Here is a 21,726-nt window from a genome sequence, read left to right on the forward strand (position 1 = left end):
CTCAAACTATGAGCTGTGAAATATAATCAGATTTGTGAAATATAAGGTCAATTTTGAGATATAAACTTGAAATTCACAATTATCACAATTTTGAGGTACCCCTTAAAAAGAGATATAAACTCTTAAGAGATACATTAAAAAAGGTCTGAAATGGGAGTTGTAAACTCACATAAACTATGAGGAAAAAAGACAGAACTGTGAAATATAAGCTCATAATTCTGAAAAGAAAATATTGAATTTTGAGATATAAACTTGCAGTCTGAAAGTGTAAAATGTTAACTTTAAAATTGCTGATATAACTTATATTTGTGAGAAATAAAACCAGAATTCTGACCTTAATGACAATTATCAGTGTAAATCTCACAAAATTTTGAGGCAGCCTTTAAAAGAGACATAAACTCAAGAGATATTTTTTAAAAAAGTCGAAAATTTGAGCTGTAAACTCACATAAACTATAAGGAAAAAATTCTTAACTGTGAAATATAAGCTCACAATTCTGAAAAGAAAAGACTGAATTTTAAGATATAAACTTGCAATTCTGGGGGAAAAAAGTCTGAAGTGTAAAATGTTAACTTGAAATTGCAGATATAAACTTATATTTGTGAGAAAAAAACAACAATTCTGACCTTAATCACAATTTTCAGAGTAAATCTCGCAATTTTGAGGTAGCCTTTAAAAGAGATATAAACTCTAAGAGACATTTTTTTTATCTGAAATGTGAACGATAAACTCACATAAACTATAAGGAAAAAGTCAGAATTGTAAAATATAAGATCACAATTCTGAAAAGACTGAATTTTGAGATATAAACTTGCAATTCTGGGGAAAAAAGTTTTAAGTGTAAAATGTTAACTTAAAAATGCAGATATAAACATATTTGTGAAAAAATTAAACCAGAATTTGGATGTTAATCACAATTATCAGTGTAAATCTCACAGTTTTGAGTTAGCCTTTAAAAGAGATACAGTATAAGTGATATTTTAAAAATAGTCTGAAATGTGAGCTGTAAAGTCACAAACTGTAAGGAAAAAATATAAAAAATATAAGCTCAGAATTCTGAAAAGAAAAGATTGAATTTTGAGATATAAACTTGCAGTTCTAGGCAAAAAAAAAAAAAAAAGTCAAAATGTAATTGTAAAATGTTATTTGCAGACATAAACTTATATTTGTAAGAAATAAAATCACAATTGTGTGTTAAAAACTTGCAATTAAGACTTTTCTCAGAATTGCAAGTTTTTAACACAATTCTGATAAAACTTGCAGTCCTGAGAAAAAAAAAAAGTCAGAATTGTGTGATATAATTGCGGAATTCTAAGAAATGAAATCAGAATTGTGAGATGAAAAGTAAGATAATTTTATCATTTTTATTTTTATTCAATTCCATTGCGTTTTAGGTCTTGCTATGTATGTTCCAGACAAGATACTTTGACATTTAACAGTACAATTTTAAGTATCCATACTAATTTTTCTGTACTTTTGGCATCTGAACATATGCGTTTTCCCAGTGACCTAATGAGGATTCAAATAAGCATGGGTATCTAACAAGACTACGTTAGGGCACAGAGGAGATGATTATGCTTAGGAAGAGAGACAGATTGAGAGAAAACAGAGTTTATTTGCTGAGGGAAGTGGGAAAATGAGAGCTACAGAAGCACTGACACCAAATACGACACCAGCTGCCAGAGTTGTACCTACTTTGTAGGGCTGCAGGTATGCAACGCCTTCAAATGAGGCTTCCAGGTAGCAATGGAAACCGAGTTCTCATCAGCCGCATAGCTACGCCACACACACTACGTGCAGAATATACAAAACCAGGAAAACAGGGAGGGAAATGAGGAGAGTCGAAAATAAAAAGAGAAATACACAAGGCCAGGAAAAAAGCAGGGATTGGAAAAAAAGGAGAACAACAAAAGAAAAAAAAAAGATTAGTAACAACCGGTTCATGTAAGTGCTCTTCCATCAGTTCACTGCATTGATACATGCCTTTGAGGAGGGAGAACACTTTTATAGAACAGCCATGTGGCACTCAGGTATGTTCTGGAGAGGTCTGTGGAGTAGAGACGCCACGCAGCCTGGTGCAGGACACAGACACACACACACAGACACGGAGACATGGGTGGAGAAAGACAATAGCATGGTGAGTGAAAAAGCCGGTGAATCAGTGATTGGGCTCAAGACATTTCTTCAAACCAAATGTTATGATTTTTCTGCATAGCTACACGAGTAAGAAGTTGAATTAAAAATGTGTTATTTCTCAGCATTCGGTTTTGCTAAGAAATAAGCCAGCACTTCAGCTGCATGACCTTCATAAGTTTGTGGAAAACCTGGTAATTATGTTTTCCAGCCTGATCTGAGAATGACCCAAAGAGCATCCTGAAAGTAAAACCATCTGACTGTCCAAACAGTCACATGATCATGATATCATGAATTTACTAATTTACTTCTTTTTAAATGTTTAATGTCAATGTTAGTAAGTTAATTTAGTTCTTTAGGTTTTAAAATTACAGTATACTTTAAATTCCAGATTTTCGATGATGTCTTAGACTTTTGGATCCCACTGTACACAATTCGGTTAAATCTGAATGTTTTCTACCATGTTCAGATATGAGAGCAGATCAGTGTTGAATAAATGTCTTGATTTTTAGGTGGCACACACAGCATCAAAACAGCCAAAGGACTTAAAAGTGATGTGGTGAATGAAAAGAGGAATTCATTTATCCAGTGAAAAGCATTTCTATACAAATGGGTGTTTATAAAGCACAAACATTTGAAAAAAAAAAAGCAAAAAGTGTTTGTGGCCTCATATGTTTTAATTTAAGGGTTCACCTGTGGCCATTTGGCACTGAAAATACTACTAAAATACTTCTACCCATTATTTCAATCTAAATGCCATTATACAATTTATACTTATTATGAATGTTTAACCACACAGATTTGAATTTGCAATGTTTATATAATAATATGAAGAGTTAATTTACAAAAACAGATTCACGTTTTTTCATTTGTGCATTCGAGTTAATCTCAATCAAACTGCAGTTGGGTTATTTTAAGAAAAAATAACTTAAAACAATACAGCTAACTAACACAATAAAACATAACAAAATAAAAACATGATTTAGAAAATTAAAAAAACTGAGTTATCTGTTTTTGCAAATAAACTCTTAATATATAATATAACAGACCAATCAATGAAAAAAATAGCATTTTATTAATTGGGAATGGACTGGATTGTAAAACGTGGGCTATTCTGCTTTTTTTTAAATTATCCAATATACTGAATGACCTAAGTGACGCCAGCAGAAATGGAAAGTGATTGCTAGGGAAGAACGAATCATTTTGATTTAAAAATACAAACAAAACAAAAAACTGAATAATGTGCATTTATGAATCATTCACAGTAAGGTACATGCATTAGGAAAGTCAACAGGGTCATTTTCATTTCACGTTGACTTATAATAATGTGATAATGGATATATTTTGTTAAACTGCTCTAAAAACAATAAGAAAGAAACAGAAGATGTGTTGCGAGGAGAAAAACAGCAGAAGGATGAAAGGCTGAAGATGGAGCTCTTAAATTGCGTGACGCAGCGGTGAGGGAGGAAGGGCATATTTTCCATCATTCTGTACAAAAATGTCAGTAAAGAGAAAATGGCAATCGTAACATGCAGGAAAGAATCCGAACCCAGACATAGCTGAGAGTCATACTCCACAGATCATAATTAAGATATATATTCCGGGGTTATGTAAAGACCAGAAGTGATTTAAGGGAGGTGAGAGAGCACAGATGATGAGAAATAATGAACCGATGCAGTTCCTGCAATATTACATCTTAAAGAACACAGCATGGTTAAAATACACAATTACTGACAGGAGTAATTAAAGCTGGATGGTTGGATGCCCGCTGAAAGGCCTTTGGAAAAAGGAAGGAAAATTAAAAACAGGGTTAAAGACAGATCAGGAAGACAGACAATATAAACACAAGGACCAGTGAATATATGAGACCTCCTCTGTCTGCAATATCAGAAAACAACCTGGAGAAAGAAAAGGGGGTCATGGTGGTTAAAATAGTTGGGAAATTGCTTGTGGGTTTTCAACAGCAGCCAAAAGGAAGTAACTCATTTCTATAATATTACAGGACCTCAATGTTTTGAAGATGTGTGTTTGTGTGCGTGTGCGCACATTTTCCTGGAGTAAATCTGTTTCTCCTGCTAGAGGAGAAGGATGCACTGTCCATTAGGAAGAGCTATTGTCCTCAGGGAGGTCCTTGCTCAGAATTCCTTCCGTGGAAACACATCATAAATATCTGCAAGTGTTTCCTTTGGCTCTGACGGAAGATAATAGTCCTCATGTAATCAATGCCCATGGTATTGTTCGTTTTCAAATGACCATGGCTCACTCCAAAAACAATACTTATTCATCAATATTTTTGGATCGAAATAATATCTAAACATACGCCGTAACACATTTACTTGAAAGGCAAAACTGTATAAGATATGCAATCATTATTATTATTATTATTACACTGTAAAAAATAAAAAACACAATTTGTTGAGTCAGCTTAAAATAATTTGTTACCCTGCTGCCTTAAAATTCTAAGTGCAGTCAACTAAAAAAAGTTTAGTCAACTTGAAATGTTAAGTTGTACTAAGTAACAACTTTGATTCAACTAAAATATCTAAGCTGTCACTTAGTATAAATTTAACCTTTTTAAGTTGAATAAACTTTTTTTTTTGAGTTGACTGAACCATTTTAAGATAGGCAGGTTACAAATTATTTTAAGTTGACTCAACAAATTGTTTTTTAGAGTGTATTATTATTATTCAAATATGCTTAGATGTTTTAACTGGAAAAACACAATTAACCGTGTTTTAACTCAAAATCATTAAAATTAATTATTAATTATTATTATTATTATTCAATTTAAACCACTGCTTTTTTAGTATCATTATATCTTTTTGTTAATATTGTGAATTATATTAAGTAATAATTAATATAATTAATATAATTAATTATATTAAGTTTTTAAAATATTTTCTGCTTTCATGTTAACTTCAGTTAGATTTCTTTTTATTTTGTTGTTTTTGTCATTTTTATTATTTTTGTTATATTTAAATATGTCTATATAGTGTTTATTAATTTGTATTTCAGTTTTAGTATACATTATTTTAGTGCATTAGGGTAAACTAAATGAAAATGAGAAATATTGAAGAAACTAGCTAAAATAAAATAATTTAGATTTTTTATATGTGACCCTGGACCACAAAACCAGTCTAAAGTAGCACAGGTATATTTCAAGCAATACATGCATGGGTCAAAATGATAGATTTTTCTTTTATGCCAAAAATCAATGGGATATTAAATAAAGTTCCATAAAGATATTTTGTAAATTTCTTACTGTAAAAATATCAAAACTTAATTTTTGATTAGTAATATGCATTGCTAAGAACTTCATTTCTCAATATTTTGATTTTTTGCACCCTCAGATTCCAGGTTTTCAAATAGTTGTATATCGGCCAAATATTGTCCTGTCCTAACAAACCATACATCAATGGAAAGCTTATTTATTCAGCTTTCAAATGCTGCATAAATCTCAATTTTAAAAAAAATTACCCTTACAACTGGTTTTTGTGGTCCAGTCACATATTTTATTTCAGTTAATATTTAGTTTATTTCAAGTAACATTTTAGTTTCTTATTTCTTCCTTTCTTATTTTCAGGTTTATTTAACTGTAAAACCTCAGAGTGCCATTGTCTTCAAAATGTACCTTTATAAAATTGGCAGGTATGAAACTAGTCTTAAAAACCAGCAATGATGAAACATGAAGGAATCTGAGTATTAAGCATGGATGCAGTATCACTGTAAGCTTTATACTTAATCTGTTTTAAATGCTAATAAAGCAGCATGTTTTCAGTTACTTACATTCCGAATGTGTAACTGATGAAGTGTTTGAGATAGGGCGAGTTTACCTGTATGAGGCTGGCTGCTGGGTTTCTCCTCTTTTCAAAGTGCTTCTGTCTGTGCTGCTCTTGGACCTTCAGAGCAAAACCAGAGCCAAGAATACCCTACACCCACATCCACCCACAGAAAGAACACAAACACACCCTATTACTAAGGTTCAATCCGCTGATTTGGACTAAGAGAGACTGCGAGTGTGCAGGACACATTTGTGAGCAGAGAGTTACAGAACACTTGACGAGAATGAGTCAGACAGGCCGCTGTGGGGCTTTACAGCCACACATACTGTGCGTTCTCAAACACATCATAAAAATCATCACAGTACAAACAGTCTGCCTCAGCTAACAAAAATGGTTTTAATGATTTCAAGTTTTCTCCTAAGAGACCACAAATTCCCCATCTCTTGTAAGTGAGATCATTATAGGAAGGGTGAACCTAATGCTTAAACCTAAGCCTGGTTCAGACTGTTGGTTCAAATTCAACAATTTTTTGTGCATATCCGGTTGGAATCTAATAATTTTTAGCATGTGTGAACAGCAAAAAAAAAAAAAAAGTAAAAATCAAATTGAATTTCTGGAAATCCGTTCCCGAGTTAGCATAGCTTTTTCACGTTTGTACACCACGTAAAATGTAAACATGTCAGACATTTTGGTAAAAAACATGCCGAACGTCTTTGCAGAAACAAGCTTGCGTTGTTGCAACATGCTAGTGGAAAATGAGTTTCAAAACAAATGGAGATGCAGCATGGAATAAAGCCGCGCTTTTCAGCTTCCTTCATTTCTGCCGCTGCATCATAAGACAAATATAATCCAGAGTGACAGCAACATGTTGTCATGTCGTAAGACAACATCTGTATTGCAAACTGTAACTGATGTTATTGTTATTTTTTAGCGTACTATTAAAAATAAATGGTCCAAAATGATGTTTTTGCAGTGATGCCATAGAAGAACTATTTTTGGTTCTCCAAAGAACCTTTCAAGGAACAGTTCCCAAAAAAAACAAAAAAAAAAAACACTTTGAAGAACATTTGTGATCCTAGACCACAAAACCAGTCATATAGGTAATTTTTTTTGCAAAGCTAAATAAAAAAGCTTTCCATTGATGTGTTAGAATAGGACAATATAATAGGACAATATTTGGCTGAGATACAACTATTTGAAAATCAGGAATCTTAGGGTGGAAAAAAAAATCGAAATATTGAGAAAATCGCCTTCAAAGTTGTCCAAATGAAGTTCTTAGCAATGCCTATTACAAATCAAAAAATAAATTTTGATATATTATCTCAATATTATTGATATCACAATACTCAATATAATATCGAATATCGAACCGTTCGGTACGACATCCACGGTTCAACGCGCTTGTGAATCGTGTTTTTTCGGTTTTGCATTTAAATAACTTCCTTGTTTTATTTCTCTCGAAATTTGCTGTGTGTGCCCATGATTTCATGTGCTGAGATGAGGAAACGCTTCCCCGCTTGTATCTGAAAAAGCAACACACGCAGAGCATCTTCCATTCTAATGACATGCAATGATAAGCCTTTCTAAACTTGTTGTCCAACAAAAGAGAACATTATAACTTATTTTTCCTTCACAGCATCAGTCGAGTGTTTGAAATAACTTCCTTTTGTGATCTGGTGTGGATTCTTATCATAGAATGAGGCTGACAATATATTCTACACTTTATGCCGATTATGGCTTACAAATATCATTATGAAAATCATTATGAAAATACCCAAGATGGCTTGAAGAACACAAATAAACCATATATTATTGCAGATGAGTGTTTATTGTTTATAACGTTATATCTTGTTTTTATTCAGTTGCAGCAATAGCGTTGCCTTTATCCATTAGAGAAGCTGGAACGGAACTTAATCAGTGCTGCTACTTTGACGCATATGTGAATGTTCTGCTCGAGGGCGCCCTGGCGTCCAGTATGAATGAAACTCATCCTATTTTGCAAAGAAAGTCGGAAAAATAATACCCCTCTCAAAAGAATATTAAGCAGACATTTAATAATCCACGCTTTTTCCAGTGTACAGATGCTTACAGAAGTATTTAGTTGTTATTTAGATGCAAAAATACACTCTGATGTGGCAAGCTATCAAAACCGAACCAACCCGAACCGAAAACCGAGGTACGTATTGAACCGTGGAATAACTGTATTGTTGCATCCCTAGTAGGCACACCAATGCAACAGCAGTGCCATATAAACCAATACAGATATTCAGTAAAACAAAAGAGTGCTACACAAATCAGATTTGAACAGTTGCGATACACAGTGTGGACAGTCAATAATCTAGATCGGATTCCAATCGGATATGCACATAAAGTTGGATTTGGACTAGGCTGAACAAGGCTTTAGCTCTCAAAACAATTAATTTGTTTGTTTGTCTGTCATCATTTACTCATACTGAAGTTGTTCCAAACCTGTATGAGTTTCTTTCTCCTGTTGAACACAAAAGAAGACATTTTTGAAGAATGTTGGACTTGGAATTTAGTGCACGAGTCATGATTACTTTAATGATGGAGTTTTATATGGAAGAAAGCAGTTACAAAAAAGAAACAATCATCAGGTTTGAGACAAGATGAGGTTGTGTAAATGCAGACAGAATTAAACTTCTATTTTTATGAATCCAATGTTATGTAAAGCAATATTTATCCCATTCTATTCTAATGACAGAATGTGAGTCATGCAGTACAGATCAGATTGGATGTACTCACAGCAGGCAAGGCGAAGAACGAGATGCCCAGCAAAGCAAACCCTGCAGACAACAGCCGCCCGGTCCAGGTCTGTGGAGTCTTATCTCCGTATCCAATGGTGGTGAGCGTGATCTGAAGGGAATACATAGGAATATGAAGGGTCAACCTTTTTTTTATGTGTTTAAAAGACTAGGGTCGTATTGCTAAAGACTTCCCACAGACAGACAGCATTGAATTATGTGTCTGGTTGCAGGACCGCAGTGTACTTTAACACTCCACATATCACCTTCACTCGTGTATGGAGGAGGAATAGTAACCTCTACACACTTTGATCGTATCTACGCGATGGCCAAACATAGACTGAATCCTGGCTACGGTGCATCGGAAACTCAGAGGCCTTCAAACATGCATTCAATTCTGTCTATTTATGCCATGTTAAACACCCATCTACGTTCTAAAGTTACGGCCACACAGATGCACGGTATTAGATCCATCTTTCAGCGAGAGAAATACTTTGGTGGCTTGTCAAAAAAAAGAATCAGTCTAACATCTCGCACCTCTTTCCACACTCATAAGTGAGCGCTTTGGATTCTTGCAGGCAGGGGATACTTAAACAAAGGCCCGGCCAAAGCAAATTCAACACATCCAGTAAAAGTGAGTGATTTGTCAAATGCAAAGAGCACTGCGGCCTTTCACAGCGCTTTGAGGCAAAGACTAGGAGTGTGGGAGCTCACACACAAAGCCAGACTCCCGTTCTCCTGTTTTCCTCCACGGAAGCCTGCCTGTCAGCTCCAGACGCTGGCTTGGGCTCAACCCAGTGTAAATACCGTGTGGCAGCATAATATTGGCCCACCGCTGGTTCGTCTCTGCATCTGATCTCTACAGCAGAAGACCATACCCTCAACTGACCCCACATCTCCTCGGAACGGCTCTGTTTGTGCTTGGTAGGAGCAGGAAATTACATGCATTGATTTGTTAAGTCAGCTGGTGAGGAACCATGACCAGTCCTGCTGTGTGTACCACAACAACTAAACCCTGTCAAGGCCTACGGTTGTAACTCATTTATTGACTAATGCATGAAATACAGCGAAACACTGGCAATGCGTATTACTGAGCATCCTAAAACCAGACAGAGGGGGATGGAATTTACATAGAGTGTATATGAATGTGCAGGTTTTGTGTACATTTAAAGTCCCCATGCTTTTGGCCTTTAGCATGAATATATTAGCCTTATATATATAAGCTAGTGTGCTCCAAAATGATGACAAAATGATGACAAAATTTGCATTTACAAGACATAAGCCTTCAAAACTTAACAGTTTCTGACTTCCGCCACAACATACCAGCGATTTTATGACATCGCTTTGCAGTTCAGCTTCTCATTAAACTTTCTGTCCAATCAAATGCTCTCTAGAATCCAAAGCATCCCACCCCCTACACTATAAATACTGTAGATGCTGTTTGATGTGGCTGAAATCCATCACTTGTTCACAGAGTTAGTGTTTTCTGTATGGTGAATGGTGTACATATGCTTTCTATTGGGGCAAAAGAAGTCTGGTTTTGCATCGTGTCATGCGACCACCACAGTCCAGTCTGCTTTGGTCTAGAGAGACGATAGCATGGAGCAGATTATATGCGCAAATAATACACAGTGTAATACTATATTTTATAGCGATATGCATGAGATTGTGGCTGTCAAAGCTGTCAAATGTGGCTTTACTGAGCTCAACAGCTCTGGCCCAAACTGTGATTTCAACAAAACACTATTGGCTATTTAAAAAAGGGGGGTGGGGCTGCTTGATATGTCCCACCCTTTCTTCCTGTTTCAGTTGAAATTACGTCAACATGCGTTTCAAAGCACTCCAGTGGGCCTTTGAAGGAAAATAGGAGGAAGGAAGAGCGAAAGGATGATGTTTAAGGAAGGCATTTAAAGTAGACTTACCGTACCCCACCAAAGAGCATCGGCGTAGGTGGCGAACTGTTTGTTAAAGTCTTTCTCCATCAAGTAGACCAAGAATGAAGAAAAGATCAGTACCAAGAAGCCAATGTACCAGGCGGTCACAAGCTCCTAAAACAATACAAAAAAATTCAACAAATTAAAATCTACAAAAATATGAAACTTTCCTGCAAAAACAACAGCTTAGACCAGCCTAAGATGGCTTGCTGGTCTCAGCTGGATGGTTTTAAATGGGTTTTGGGCACATGTCAGCTGGTCAGGCTGGGGGACTAGTTTGGTGACAAGGTTAGATAAGTTTAAAGGAAACATTGGATGCCCATTTTCCACAAGTTGGTATGATTCTTTAGGGTCTTCGTGAAATGTCTGCAACATACTTTTGTTAAAATTCCTCAATGGTTGTGTAAAACAACACACTTTTTACTTTGTCAGAAACAGCTCTGTTCACAGCTATCTATTTCGGTGCATGTCCCTTTAAATGATAATGAGCTCTGCTCACCCCGCCCCTCCCTTCTGTTTTTGTATATTCAGTGGTGCGTTACCATTGAAAACAAAACTAATCCATTGCGTCCTCAGTGGCTTTGATGTCGAGAGAAAATGAAGACCTGTGTTCACTTTTATATCCAACTACAAAACACCTGCATTGCTTACGAGACACTGTTGTCGGAAATGGCGGACAGTATACAACTGGCTGAGGGCAGAAATATGATAATATGGGACCGTCCGTCAGTGGTCGTGGGCAGGGCCTAAACAATATGACAACATACTGCTCCGAAAAGCAAAACATATTGATGATTGAGACTGTTTAGGTTTCTAGGCGAAGGAATGAATAGATTTTTATCATTGTAGGGTGGTTGTGTCCACACAATGCTAGGAAACATTTATATGCAAACAGCATGTAAAAGGGAATGTCCTCTATAAACCAAATAAAACCAGCATGGCCAAGGTGTAAAACCAGCTAGACCAATTAAGAAACTGCAAAAACAACAACAACAACAATAAAAGCACCATTTTCCTTTCCTTTTCTTCTATTTTCTATTAACCGCACTGGAACATTGATTATTGTAAAAAGTGCTGTGCAGATAAACTTGTTTTGAACTAATCTTATTCAAATGTTTCTGATTTTAAAGAGGTTGTAAGGTTGGGGGATCAGCTTGTTAACAAGCTAAATCAGCTGGAGGGGCCAGTCTGGGGCCAGCTAAACTAGACTAAACTCACAAAGACCAGCGAACCAAGCTGGTTTAAGCTGTTTTTTTCAGTTTGATCAGAGATGTCAGGAAAATGTAAACGCTTAAGCCTGAAAGGAGATAGAAATAAGTAACTCTGCTATTATATCGACCACAATGATTCATTGCGGGGACCCCTAATCTCTCCACTAAATGGTGGGTAACTGAGGACTGAGGAAGCGTGTGGTTTGGCTGCAGCCTGTGGATGGAGTTTCAGTCCAAGCTGTGCTGGAAAAAGAGGTTGATTGTGGGGTCACATGTCTGCCTCGACATGAAAACTCACACGCAATGTCATGACCTGAGCTCATTTACTCATTTTTGCCGGTAAATAGCATTCAGTATACCTTGCTGTGAGCGTAGACAACAGATCCAAGCAGTTTCCAGGTACCGCCTCGCCTGTCCATACGCACCATGCGCAGGATCTGCAAAAAACGCAGACTGCGAAGTGCAGACGTGGCAAAAATATTGCCCTGGCTACCAGCTGAAACCACTGCGATGGATGCAATGAGCACAATGATATCTGAAACACAAACACAAGAGATATGGATCATTTGTACATGTTTACACCAACAGAGCAATAGAAATACTATGATTGACTTATTAAAAATAATTATAGAAGATAGTCATTTAGGAGATGGAATCAGTGACTCATAGCCCTCTTTATCTCACAATATCACAATACAGTTAACTTTGGCATCACATGGACTAAGACCACCCAGACGATTCAAGAGCACCGGAGCCCATCTACCTAAACTAAAGCTTACTGTTGTTCTCTAAGACATCAGGAAGAAAGATTAAAAAAAAAAAAAAATTAGGCTGTTTCACTTGTCTGTTATGTCTTTCTCCCTGAGATCAGAGACAGAGAGAGGGGCCAAGAGAGAGCAGAGAAGCCACAGCCTTACAGAACAGCATATCTAATCCTTCGCTGCACACAGAAAAACCTCTCCAGCTCCCAGCGTGTCTTAACCAGGGATAATATTGTTCTTTACTCAAATCACCTCCGTCATATTTTCCTGCTGAACGTTACACTTGAGGTTTGAAATAAGAATGTTCTCGTGTCACACGTGCCGAAGGTGGCCTCCTAAATGTCTGTTATTTGAAATACGAATCTCACAAAGTTTGAAGGTCGCTACAAGGTGAAAATGGAACATTGAGGAGCAAAAGCAGATGGAAATGAAGGCAGCAGATTTATGGTCCTTGTGAACAAAAGCCATACTATAATGTGGCAATTGAAAAATTCATGAAATTGGCACCATTTTTCATTCTTTTTTTTTCTTCATGTTTTGGAATAATGTGAATTGTAAAAAAGCTGTTTGTACATTTGAATTACAATCTTAATAAAAATGTTTTATGACCAAACTTTCAGCTCAAGGTTTTAAATTTTTCATAATTGGTTTTGATGTATGACAGCACTGGCATGTCCTTGTTTAAAGCTACAAATCTCAGATTGTATCCAGTGTAAAACATTTTTATTTAGACCACAGTTCAAATATATGGTCAGTAAGATACTGTATGTTAATATCAGTAAGAATGAAAAAAAATGATGAGAATTAACAGTAAAGACATTTAGAATGTTACATGAATGTTACGTATAATGTCACATTTTAATGTTATTATTAAAATAATTTTCTGAAGAACTGGATGCTAAAAATTCAGCTTTGCCCTCATGGGAAAACAATAGATTTGAAAAATGTACACATCTTCATTCTTTTCAAAAGTTTACACCCCTAGTTCTTAATGCAACGTTTTTCATTCTGGAGCATCGGTGAGCATTTGAATCTTCTGTAATAGTTGCATATGAGTCGCTCAGTTGTCCTCAGTGTGAAAAGATGGAGCTCAAAATCATAAAGTCATTACTGGAAAGGGTTTAAATACACAAAAATGCTGAAAAACCAAAGAATTGTTTTCACTAAACAAAACAAAAAACAGCTGTGGATCATTCAGGTAACAACACATTATTAAGAACCAAGCATATGTAAACTTTTGAACAGGGTCATTTTTATAAATTCAACTATTACTTTCTCTTGTGGACTATATGAAGAGTTCAGATGCAAAACCAGCTAAAAGCCATCTCGGTCAAAAATGAGATAATGATACTGAGTGAATGACACATAGTATACGTCCATCAAATACTTTTACTTCAAACTCGCTAAATTCCAGCCTCAGCCCAATCAGAAGTGCCAGTACTTACATAGAAACCTATACAAAGTAGCCAGAAAGAAGTGCTAATTTTAAAGAAATACGTCAGATGGATTTAGCTGGTTTTGCATCTGAACTCTTCATATGTAAATGTCTTTAATGTGAAATAGCAGGTCAGTATTAAATAAAAAATAACATGCATTTTGTATGATCCCTCTTATTTTGGTAAAATAATTACTATTCTGCAGATTCTGCAAGGTTTATGTAAACTTTTGACCTCAACCGCATTTATATTAGTTTACAAGAAGATGAAATAATAGAAAATGTGGTCACAAAGTCGGTGCACTTCATTAAGCGTCGGCCGGTGTACATATAAAATATGCAATGATCTTTACACAATTTCTAAATGGGATGTGCTGAATAAATGTGTTGATCAGGGAGGGGAAATTGTTTCCCCTTTCTCACTGTTTCATAATTCAGAGTTAGTCTCAGCGCTGATGGGATGCTGATGGAACTCGACCTCCTAATGAATGGAGATGAGGTTCAGTGTGTGACACACAACACACTGATATATTCATACTGGAGTCTAAATTACCCTCATACAACACAACACCACATACGCCACGTGTAATAAATATAAACAGCACTGGTTAGTTATTGCCCATAATCTCTCATTGGTTAGTTATTGTCTGTTCCTCATGAGGGAATTACAAGAGAACTCTCACAGTCATTATGTATGTTTGAGTCAGTCATCGATTTGGGGCAGAGGTGCTATCATTAGCCCATCGAGCATCCGTCAACATCCACACCAACACAGCAGATCCATCACCCTCTACACACACACACACGGGTGGAGAGCACACTCAAAGAACACGTTTTTTATCTTACCGATGACGCAGAATGGTTTTCTTGCAAAGCGCAGTCGTCCTTGCCATCCCCTGTAGCGACAGCAGCATCCAGCCGACCAGATGCGTATGATGTACTCCAGACCGAACACAACAATCATCACAAACTCCTGGAAAACAAAAATACACACATACACCTTTCATGACATTATGTGCACGACTTCATACAATTAATACAATATGGAAGCTAATTAAAGCTTAAGTTAGACATGGATATATTGTATATAGACTTACTGTACCCACACACACACCGGTTCACCACAGGAGGCTGCAGTCATGTCTAGCTACTAACATAATTAACCTCTTAGCAAATTCATCATTGCCACATTCCTGGTGCCTGCTAATTGCACTGTTAGATAAACCCCAGTTGAGTTCACAGAGGGTTTCACCTGATTATAACATCAATCTGCATAGAGTTTTTTAACACTGCTCTGCTCCCAGAGAAACACCACACATTTACATTAAACTGCTTGCTGATGCAAAGTGTGCTTACAATCTGGTCATCAGATTTCAAACTTTCATGATTTTGGATCACCTGGCGCTAATTCTTAAGTAGTGGGAAACAAAACAAGCTATTAAGTTGGTAAAAAATGTCAAGCAAATAAGCAAGTAAATAAACATTGTTTCAAAGATTTACTTGGATATGTTCCTGAAAATGAAGGAAATAAACTGAAATTAAATACAAAATTTTATTAAATTAAAATTAAATAAATAAAAATAAGTTTTGAAGAGGAGGTTTGGTTTTGATTCATTTCTGTCTATTCATATTTACACTTCTATTTTCTTGATTGACATTTCTGTTTTTTATTTTAATATATTCATTTCATTTTTTATTTTATGCTACCAGTCAAAAGATTTTTCATGTTTTACAAAGAAGTCTCTTCTGCTCACCAAGCCTGCATTTATTTGATTCAAAGTACAGCAACAACAGTAACATTTAGAAATATTTTTATTACTTTAAAATGACTATTTTCTATTTAAACATATTTTAAAATGTAATTTATTCCTGTGATCAAAGCTACATTTCCTTAATTACTTTAGTCTTCAGTGTCACAAAATCCTTCAGAAATCATTCTAATATGCTTTTAATTTTTAAATTATTTGCTGTTCAAGAAATATTTATTTAATGTTATTATTATCATCAATATTTAAAACAGCTGAGTATATTTTTTCAGGATTCTTTGATGAACAGAACGATCCAAAGACCAGCATTTATCTGAAATAAAAAGCTTTTATAATATCATACACTATAACATTCAAAAGCTTGTATTCAGTATAATTTTTTTATAGAAATGTAATACTTTTATTTAGCAAGGATGCTTTAAATCAAAAGTGATGATTAAGATCTTGATTTATAATCAAAAAGTTCTGTGCTGCTCTTCTGAACTTTCTATTCATCAATGAAACCTGGAAAAATTCTACTCAACTGTTTTCAACATAATAAATAATAATAAATGTTTTTTGAGCAGCAAATCAGATTATTAGAATGTCTTGTAGAATTTCTGTAGGATCATGTGACTGGAGTAATGATGCTAAAAATTCAGCTTTGAAATCACAGGAATAAATTACATTTTAAAATATATAAATAGAAAACATTTATTTTAAATAGTACAAATATTTCAAAATGTTACTGTTTGCTGTATTTTGGATCACATAAATGCAGGCTTGGTGAGCAAAAGCAACATTAAAAATCTAAAAAAAACAAAAAAAACAAATTGAAATACTAGACTGTCTTAGGAAAAATTGTTGATAAAAAGTCCTCTTTGCAGCTGCTGACAGACTAATCAACCTTTTCACGGGTCATATTTCATGTCTGCCCCATCTCTGAGGGGTAAGCAGCCTAGGATAAGCTTTTTAACTGTCCTGTCCTGATGCACCGTGACAGCCGAACTGGGCTTCCCACGGCTTGACACAACAAGGTTTGCTTATACTGAGTACTATCTGATACTGGAGGCTGTGCAGGTCCTGCTTTCCCACCAGTGGGGTAGACGCCATCCTCTCTTGCTTTCAGGTCAGCTCAGAGTCTCTGCACATCTCTCAATACCGCCTCTTTAACTGAAACAGGAACACCTTGGCCTGCTCCATCAAGAGTCCGGTGGGACTGAGGTGCTCAATCACTAAAAGCACCATGCTGCTTTCTGTTGTCACCTGAGAGGATCCCATCAGCCAGTAAAACATCTCAGTGAAAGGATGAAACCAGCTCAGCATAATACAACAAGTATCAAATGGCCTAATTCAAGTGATCGCCTTTTAATGTGAGGTACTGAACGAAGTTTTTGAAGGGATCTTGGAGCACCAGATCAGAGAGCAACACTGATATCTGAGACCTTGTTTTGAGACTTGACGACCTTTGCTGACCCTATAACCACAGTCTTAAGGACTGTTTACACCAAGAACGATAACTATAACAATGACTTTAACACTATTGATACTGATAATATGAATTTTCAACATCATTACTCCAGTCTTTAGTGTCACATGATCTTTCAGAAATCGTTCTAATATGCTGATTTGCTCAAGAAGCCATTTCTTCTTATTATTAATGTTGAAAACAGTTGCTGCTTGATATTTCTTTATGGAAACTCATATTTTTCAGCATTTTTTGATGAACAGAAAGTTCAAATGAACAGTATTTATTTAAAATACAAACTGTGTGTATAAATGTAAAAGTCTTTAGTCTCATTTCCAATATTTTTTTTTTGCAAGTTTATTGCTCAATAACTCAATAAAAGAAAAACAAACAAAACATGTATTTTAAAATAACCCCAAAGTTTGAATAGTCCACTAACATTACTTATGCCATGTAGGATAATATTAACCAATAGCCAAATAGCTATTTAGCGACTCTTCAAGCAAATGTCCAAATGTCCAAAGCCTGAAGCAATGATTGCTAAAAAAATCTGCTTAATTGCATTTTATATATGATAAAATATATTATAATAGAAAATGTATTATTATTTTAAACTATAATAATACTTAACAATATTACTGCACTCTAAAAAATGATGGGTTCTACTTGTTAGGTAATTTTATTAGGTTATTTTTAATATTTTTTAGGTAGCGATGGAAATGCCTTTTCCCTTGCATATTTTATATATATTTTAAATGGATTTTATTCGGTATAGTACAGAGTTTAATTTGATTTGATGTCAAAATATGTTTTTTTGATGTCAGTACTGTTTGTTTATGAGCTGGTTTTGGAGTCAGTGATGGCATCTTTCAGCTGCGAGTAAAATGCGAAGCCACGGTCTGAAGTTCACAGTTACACCGGCAAACAGCGGCCCTTCACGGCTCATACTTTGGCAACACACCGGCACGAGAATTAGCGCTATTTCAGTAAAAAGCGATTACAGACAACGGTTGAAAACACTAAAATTAAAATGCTACTTTTAAATGTTCCATTTTTTATGTCTAAAATGCTTGTTAAACGAGTTTAAATGTATGTATTTTGTTTAAACCATGCTGAATGGGTATTCTATATTCTTTGTCTGCATTCACCAAAATAAATTCAATTTGTTTTGTATTTTGTCCACGTGTTCTTGTTTAATAATAAATGTTCATCGTTTGATTATTACTGTTGCCTCTAGTAATTCTGTGTGTGATTTTTGTAAGTTCCAGTGCATTTTAAGCCAGCAATTTGATAATTTTGAAACAATAGTTGACTTAAATAAAATAACCCAGCATGTTTGGTAAAACATTTAACCCAACCAGCTGGGTAAAAATAACCCAACATGTGTTTTGTTCAATATTTACCCAGTGCTGGATTGCCAAATAACCCAAATTGGGTTGTTTTTAACCCCACATTTTTAAGAGTGTGTTTTTACTGTATTTTTGAAACAAATTCAGCCTTGGTGAGCATAAGAGACTTCTTTTAAAAACATTAACCCTTTAACTGTCACGCCCTATTTTTAACATAGACATGAAAATGCATCCAAAGTTACATTTTTATAATTCATGAACGAAAACATTTTGATGTACAATTTCAATGGTAATGCATTGTCTGATTTTAAAATGGTTTTCAAAGGATGAATTTTGAGATTTTAAGTTTTCAGCTGATATATAATTTCTTAAGATTTCCATTGCGAGATAGGGAAAAAGGCAACGAAGAAAGTCTTTTTGTGACAAAGGTCAGAATTCCTGTTATGATGTAGATTTTTGAGGTGCACTCTTGTCATAAATTAATCTATTATTTTTCCTACATAATTTGTAACACAAAAGTTCCCAATGATATTTAGTTGTCATGATTAGATTAGAATTATTTGTAATATGGTGAAGTAAACTTAGGCGTCCCACAGAGCGGACGGTGACAGTTAAAGGTTTAAATAAATATACCAACCACAAATTTTTGAAGCGCATTGTAAATTTAATTTTTATTTGAATTTAAATGTATGTAAATTAGACTTGATAGCTCAGTTATGATTGGCAATCCTGTTTACCCCAGCAATCTGGTTTTAATTTCTAAAGAGCAAAACAAATCTGTTTATCCATGATATGTCCCTTTGAGAGGTATGAGAAGGCTCAAACGTCTCTTTAGTTTTGTAATTGTTTGTATAATTATGAATGTAACAACGCAACTGCTGAAAGGCCTAACTGGGCATCATACTCTCTCAGAATAAGAGCTTAAGTGTAAAGAGTTGTGTCTCACCAGTATAAGGAGACAGTGATTAGAGAGGTCCATATGAGCAGGGATTGTGGAGAACACAGAGAGAACCAGACAGCCAAACACCAAGGTGAACCTGCCAGGAAACAAAAAAGAAAAGCATTAGTCATACAGCTGAAGTAACTGTATCCTGTTCTGTGTGACTTCACCTGAGCAACTGAGAGACGAAACTCTTTGGTTTCTTTGTTTTCTGATGTGAAAGCACCTTAACAAATCCTCAGGACGGACCCTGAGAAAGAACATCAACTAAATCTGGGAGCTTTCAGAGTGACATTAGATCGCAATCGAATTTGGTGGTGTTTTACTACAGCTCTTTTAGCAACAGTTTTTGTACGTGAATGGCACTCACACAAGGAACTTCCCTAACAAATCATCACTTTCAGCATCACTTTTTTGGATGTGTGTATAACCGCACACACTGCACACACACACACACACTCTCGCACACCCTCTGGCTCTCTGCTATTGTCTTAGAGCTATTTACAGGAACATACAGTACATGTTTCTCCTGCGGTCCCTCTGGTGCAGCATGCCGTATCTGTCCCGTTTCCTCTCTCTCTCTTTTGCTCTCGTCCTGTATAAACAGGCCATTAAGAACACTGGCCTGAGGTGGAGAACAGAGATGGACTCTTCATTTTCAGAAGCAGATGCAGCTGTGCGAGACGTGCAGCCGTATGCTGTCTGAGTGAACTAGCAGACATCACTGTGTCTTCCAGCAACTGCTGTCCTTATGTTTCCTGTAAATACATTGTGTCTGGGAGCCTGTTTTTTACATTCAGCACTGCCTTCTGTATTCTACCCTTTGCCTCAACCTCCCTCTTAATTGAAAGGAAGCATATTCTATAATTTAGTACATTATTATTATCTCTTTTCCCATCTTATAATTGGTTTCCTGCACCAAAGTTGTTCACATGACCATTTCCCACCCTCTCGCTCTGACCCTTAGGCCTGTTTTGCCAGTAAAAGCAGCTTTTTATCAGCACCTATATACACATGTACCCATATTAGCAGTTAATTCTTACTTTGAGCATAATCAATGTCATGCTGCATAGCATAATAGTAAGTTCAAGTAGGTTTCAGTGCAGAGCTTTTTGCTGCGTTTGCTCTCTAAACTCATAGCCTTTCAAAAACAGCATTTTATATGAAACAGCATAAAATAATGAAGTATACTATTGTTTGAAAAAACAAAGACGTTGTTTGGGGGTTGATGCAAGGTAAATGCACTAACCAAGAGATAACAGCACTTTCTATTCAGCAAGATTTTCTAAAGAAGTCTCTTCTGCTCACCAAGCCTGAATTTATTTGATCCAAAGTACAGCAAAAACAGTAACATTTTGAAATATATATATATTTTTTTTACTATTTAAAATATCTGTTTTCTATTTAAATATATTTTAAAATGTAATTTATTCCTGTGATTTCAAAGCTGAATTTTTAGCATTTTTAGTATCACTAGTATCCTTCTGAAATCATTCTAATATTCTGATTTGCTGCTCAAAAATATTTGTTATTATTATTATTATGTTGAAAACAGCTGAGTAGAATTTTTTTCAGGTTTCTTTGATGAATAGAATGTTCAGCATTTATCTGAAATAGAAATCTTTCGTAACACTATAAATGTGTTTATCACTTTTGATCAATTTAAAGCATCTAAACAAATGCATTCATTTCTATAATTTTTTCCCAAAGAAAAAAAAATACTACTTCCAAGCTTCTGAATTGTATTGTGTATAATGTTACAAAAGTTTTTATTTCAGACAAATGCTAGATCTATGGATCTTTCTAATCATCAAATTTTTTTAAAAATGCACTCAACTGTTTTAAATATTGATAATAATAATAATAATAATAATAATAATACAAAATGTTTCTTGAACAGCAAATCAGCATATTAGAATGATTTCTGAAGGTTCATGTGACACTAAAGACTAGAGTAATGATGCTGAAAATGTAGCTTTGATCACAGGAATAAATTACATTCTAAAATATATTCAAATAGAAAGCAGATATTTGAAATAGTAAAATATTTCAAAATACTACTGATTTTGCTGTATTTTGGATCAAATAAATAAATGTAGGTTAGGTGAGCAGAAAAGAATTCTTTAAAAAACATTAAAAATCTTACTGTTCAAAAACTTTTGACTGGTAGTGTATATATATATTAATTTATCAAGGATGCATTAAA

The 21,726-nt window shown here is 35.1% G+C and overlaps 1 protein-coding gene across 7 annotated transcripts in view; it reads right to left on the reverse strand.

Moving 5' to 3' along the window:
* Positions 1–21,726, reverse strand: part of kcnq5a (potassium voltage-gated channel, KQT-like subfamily, member 5a) — a 145,542-nt gene that overhangs the window by 26,632 nt on the left and 97,184 nt on the right. For 5 of the 7 annotated variants that reach the window (XM_051125675.1, XM_051125681.1, XM_051125678.1 and 2 more), the window contains 7 exons: positions 19,527–19,617; positions 14,865–14,991; positions 12,182–12,357; positions 10,600–10,725; positions 8,679–8,789; positions 5,967–6,062; positions 1,696–1,790 (listed from right to left, as the gene is read on the reverse strand). In XM_051125675.1, coding sequence (XP_050981632.1) covers positions 1,696–1,790; positions 5,967–6,062; positions 8,679–8,789; positions 10,600–10,725; positions 12,182–12,357; positions 14,865–14,991; positions 19,527–19,617 — 822 coding nt within the window. Of the gene's footprint in view, positions 1–1,695; positions 1,791–1,983; positions 2,073–5,966; positions 6,063–8,678; positions 8,790–10,599; positions 10,726–12,181; positions 12,358–14,864; positions 14,992–19,526; positions 19,618–21,726 lie in introns of all 7 variants that reach the window. The other 2 variants (XM_051125682.1, XM_051125677.1) reach the window with 1 other exon arrangement.

This window comes from Labeo rohita, chromosome 13 (genome assembly GCF_022985175.1).
Source record: "Labeo rohita strain BAU-BD-2019 chromosome 13, IGBB_LRoh.1.0, whole genome shotgun sequence".
NCBI lineage: Eukaryota > Metazoa > Chordata > Actinopteri > Cypriniformes > Cyprinidae > Labeo > Labeo rohita.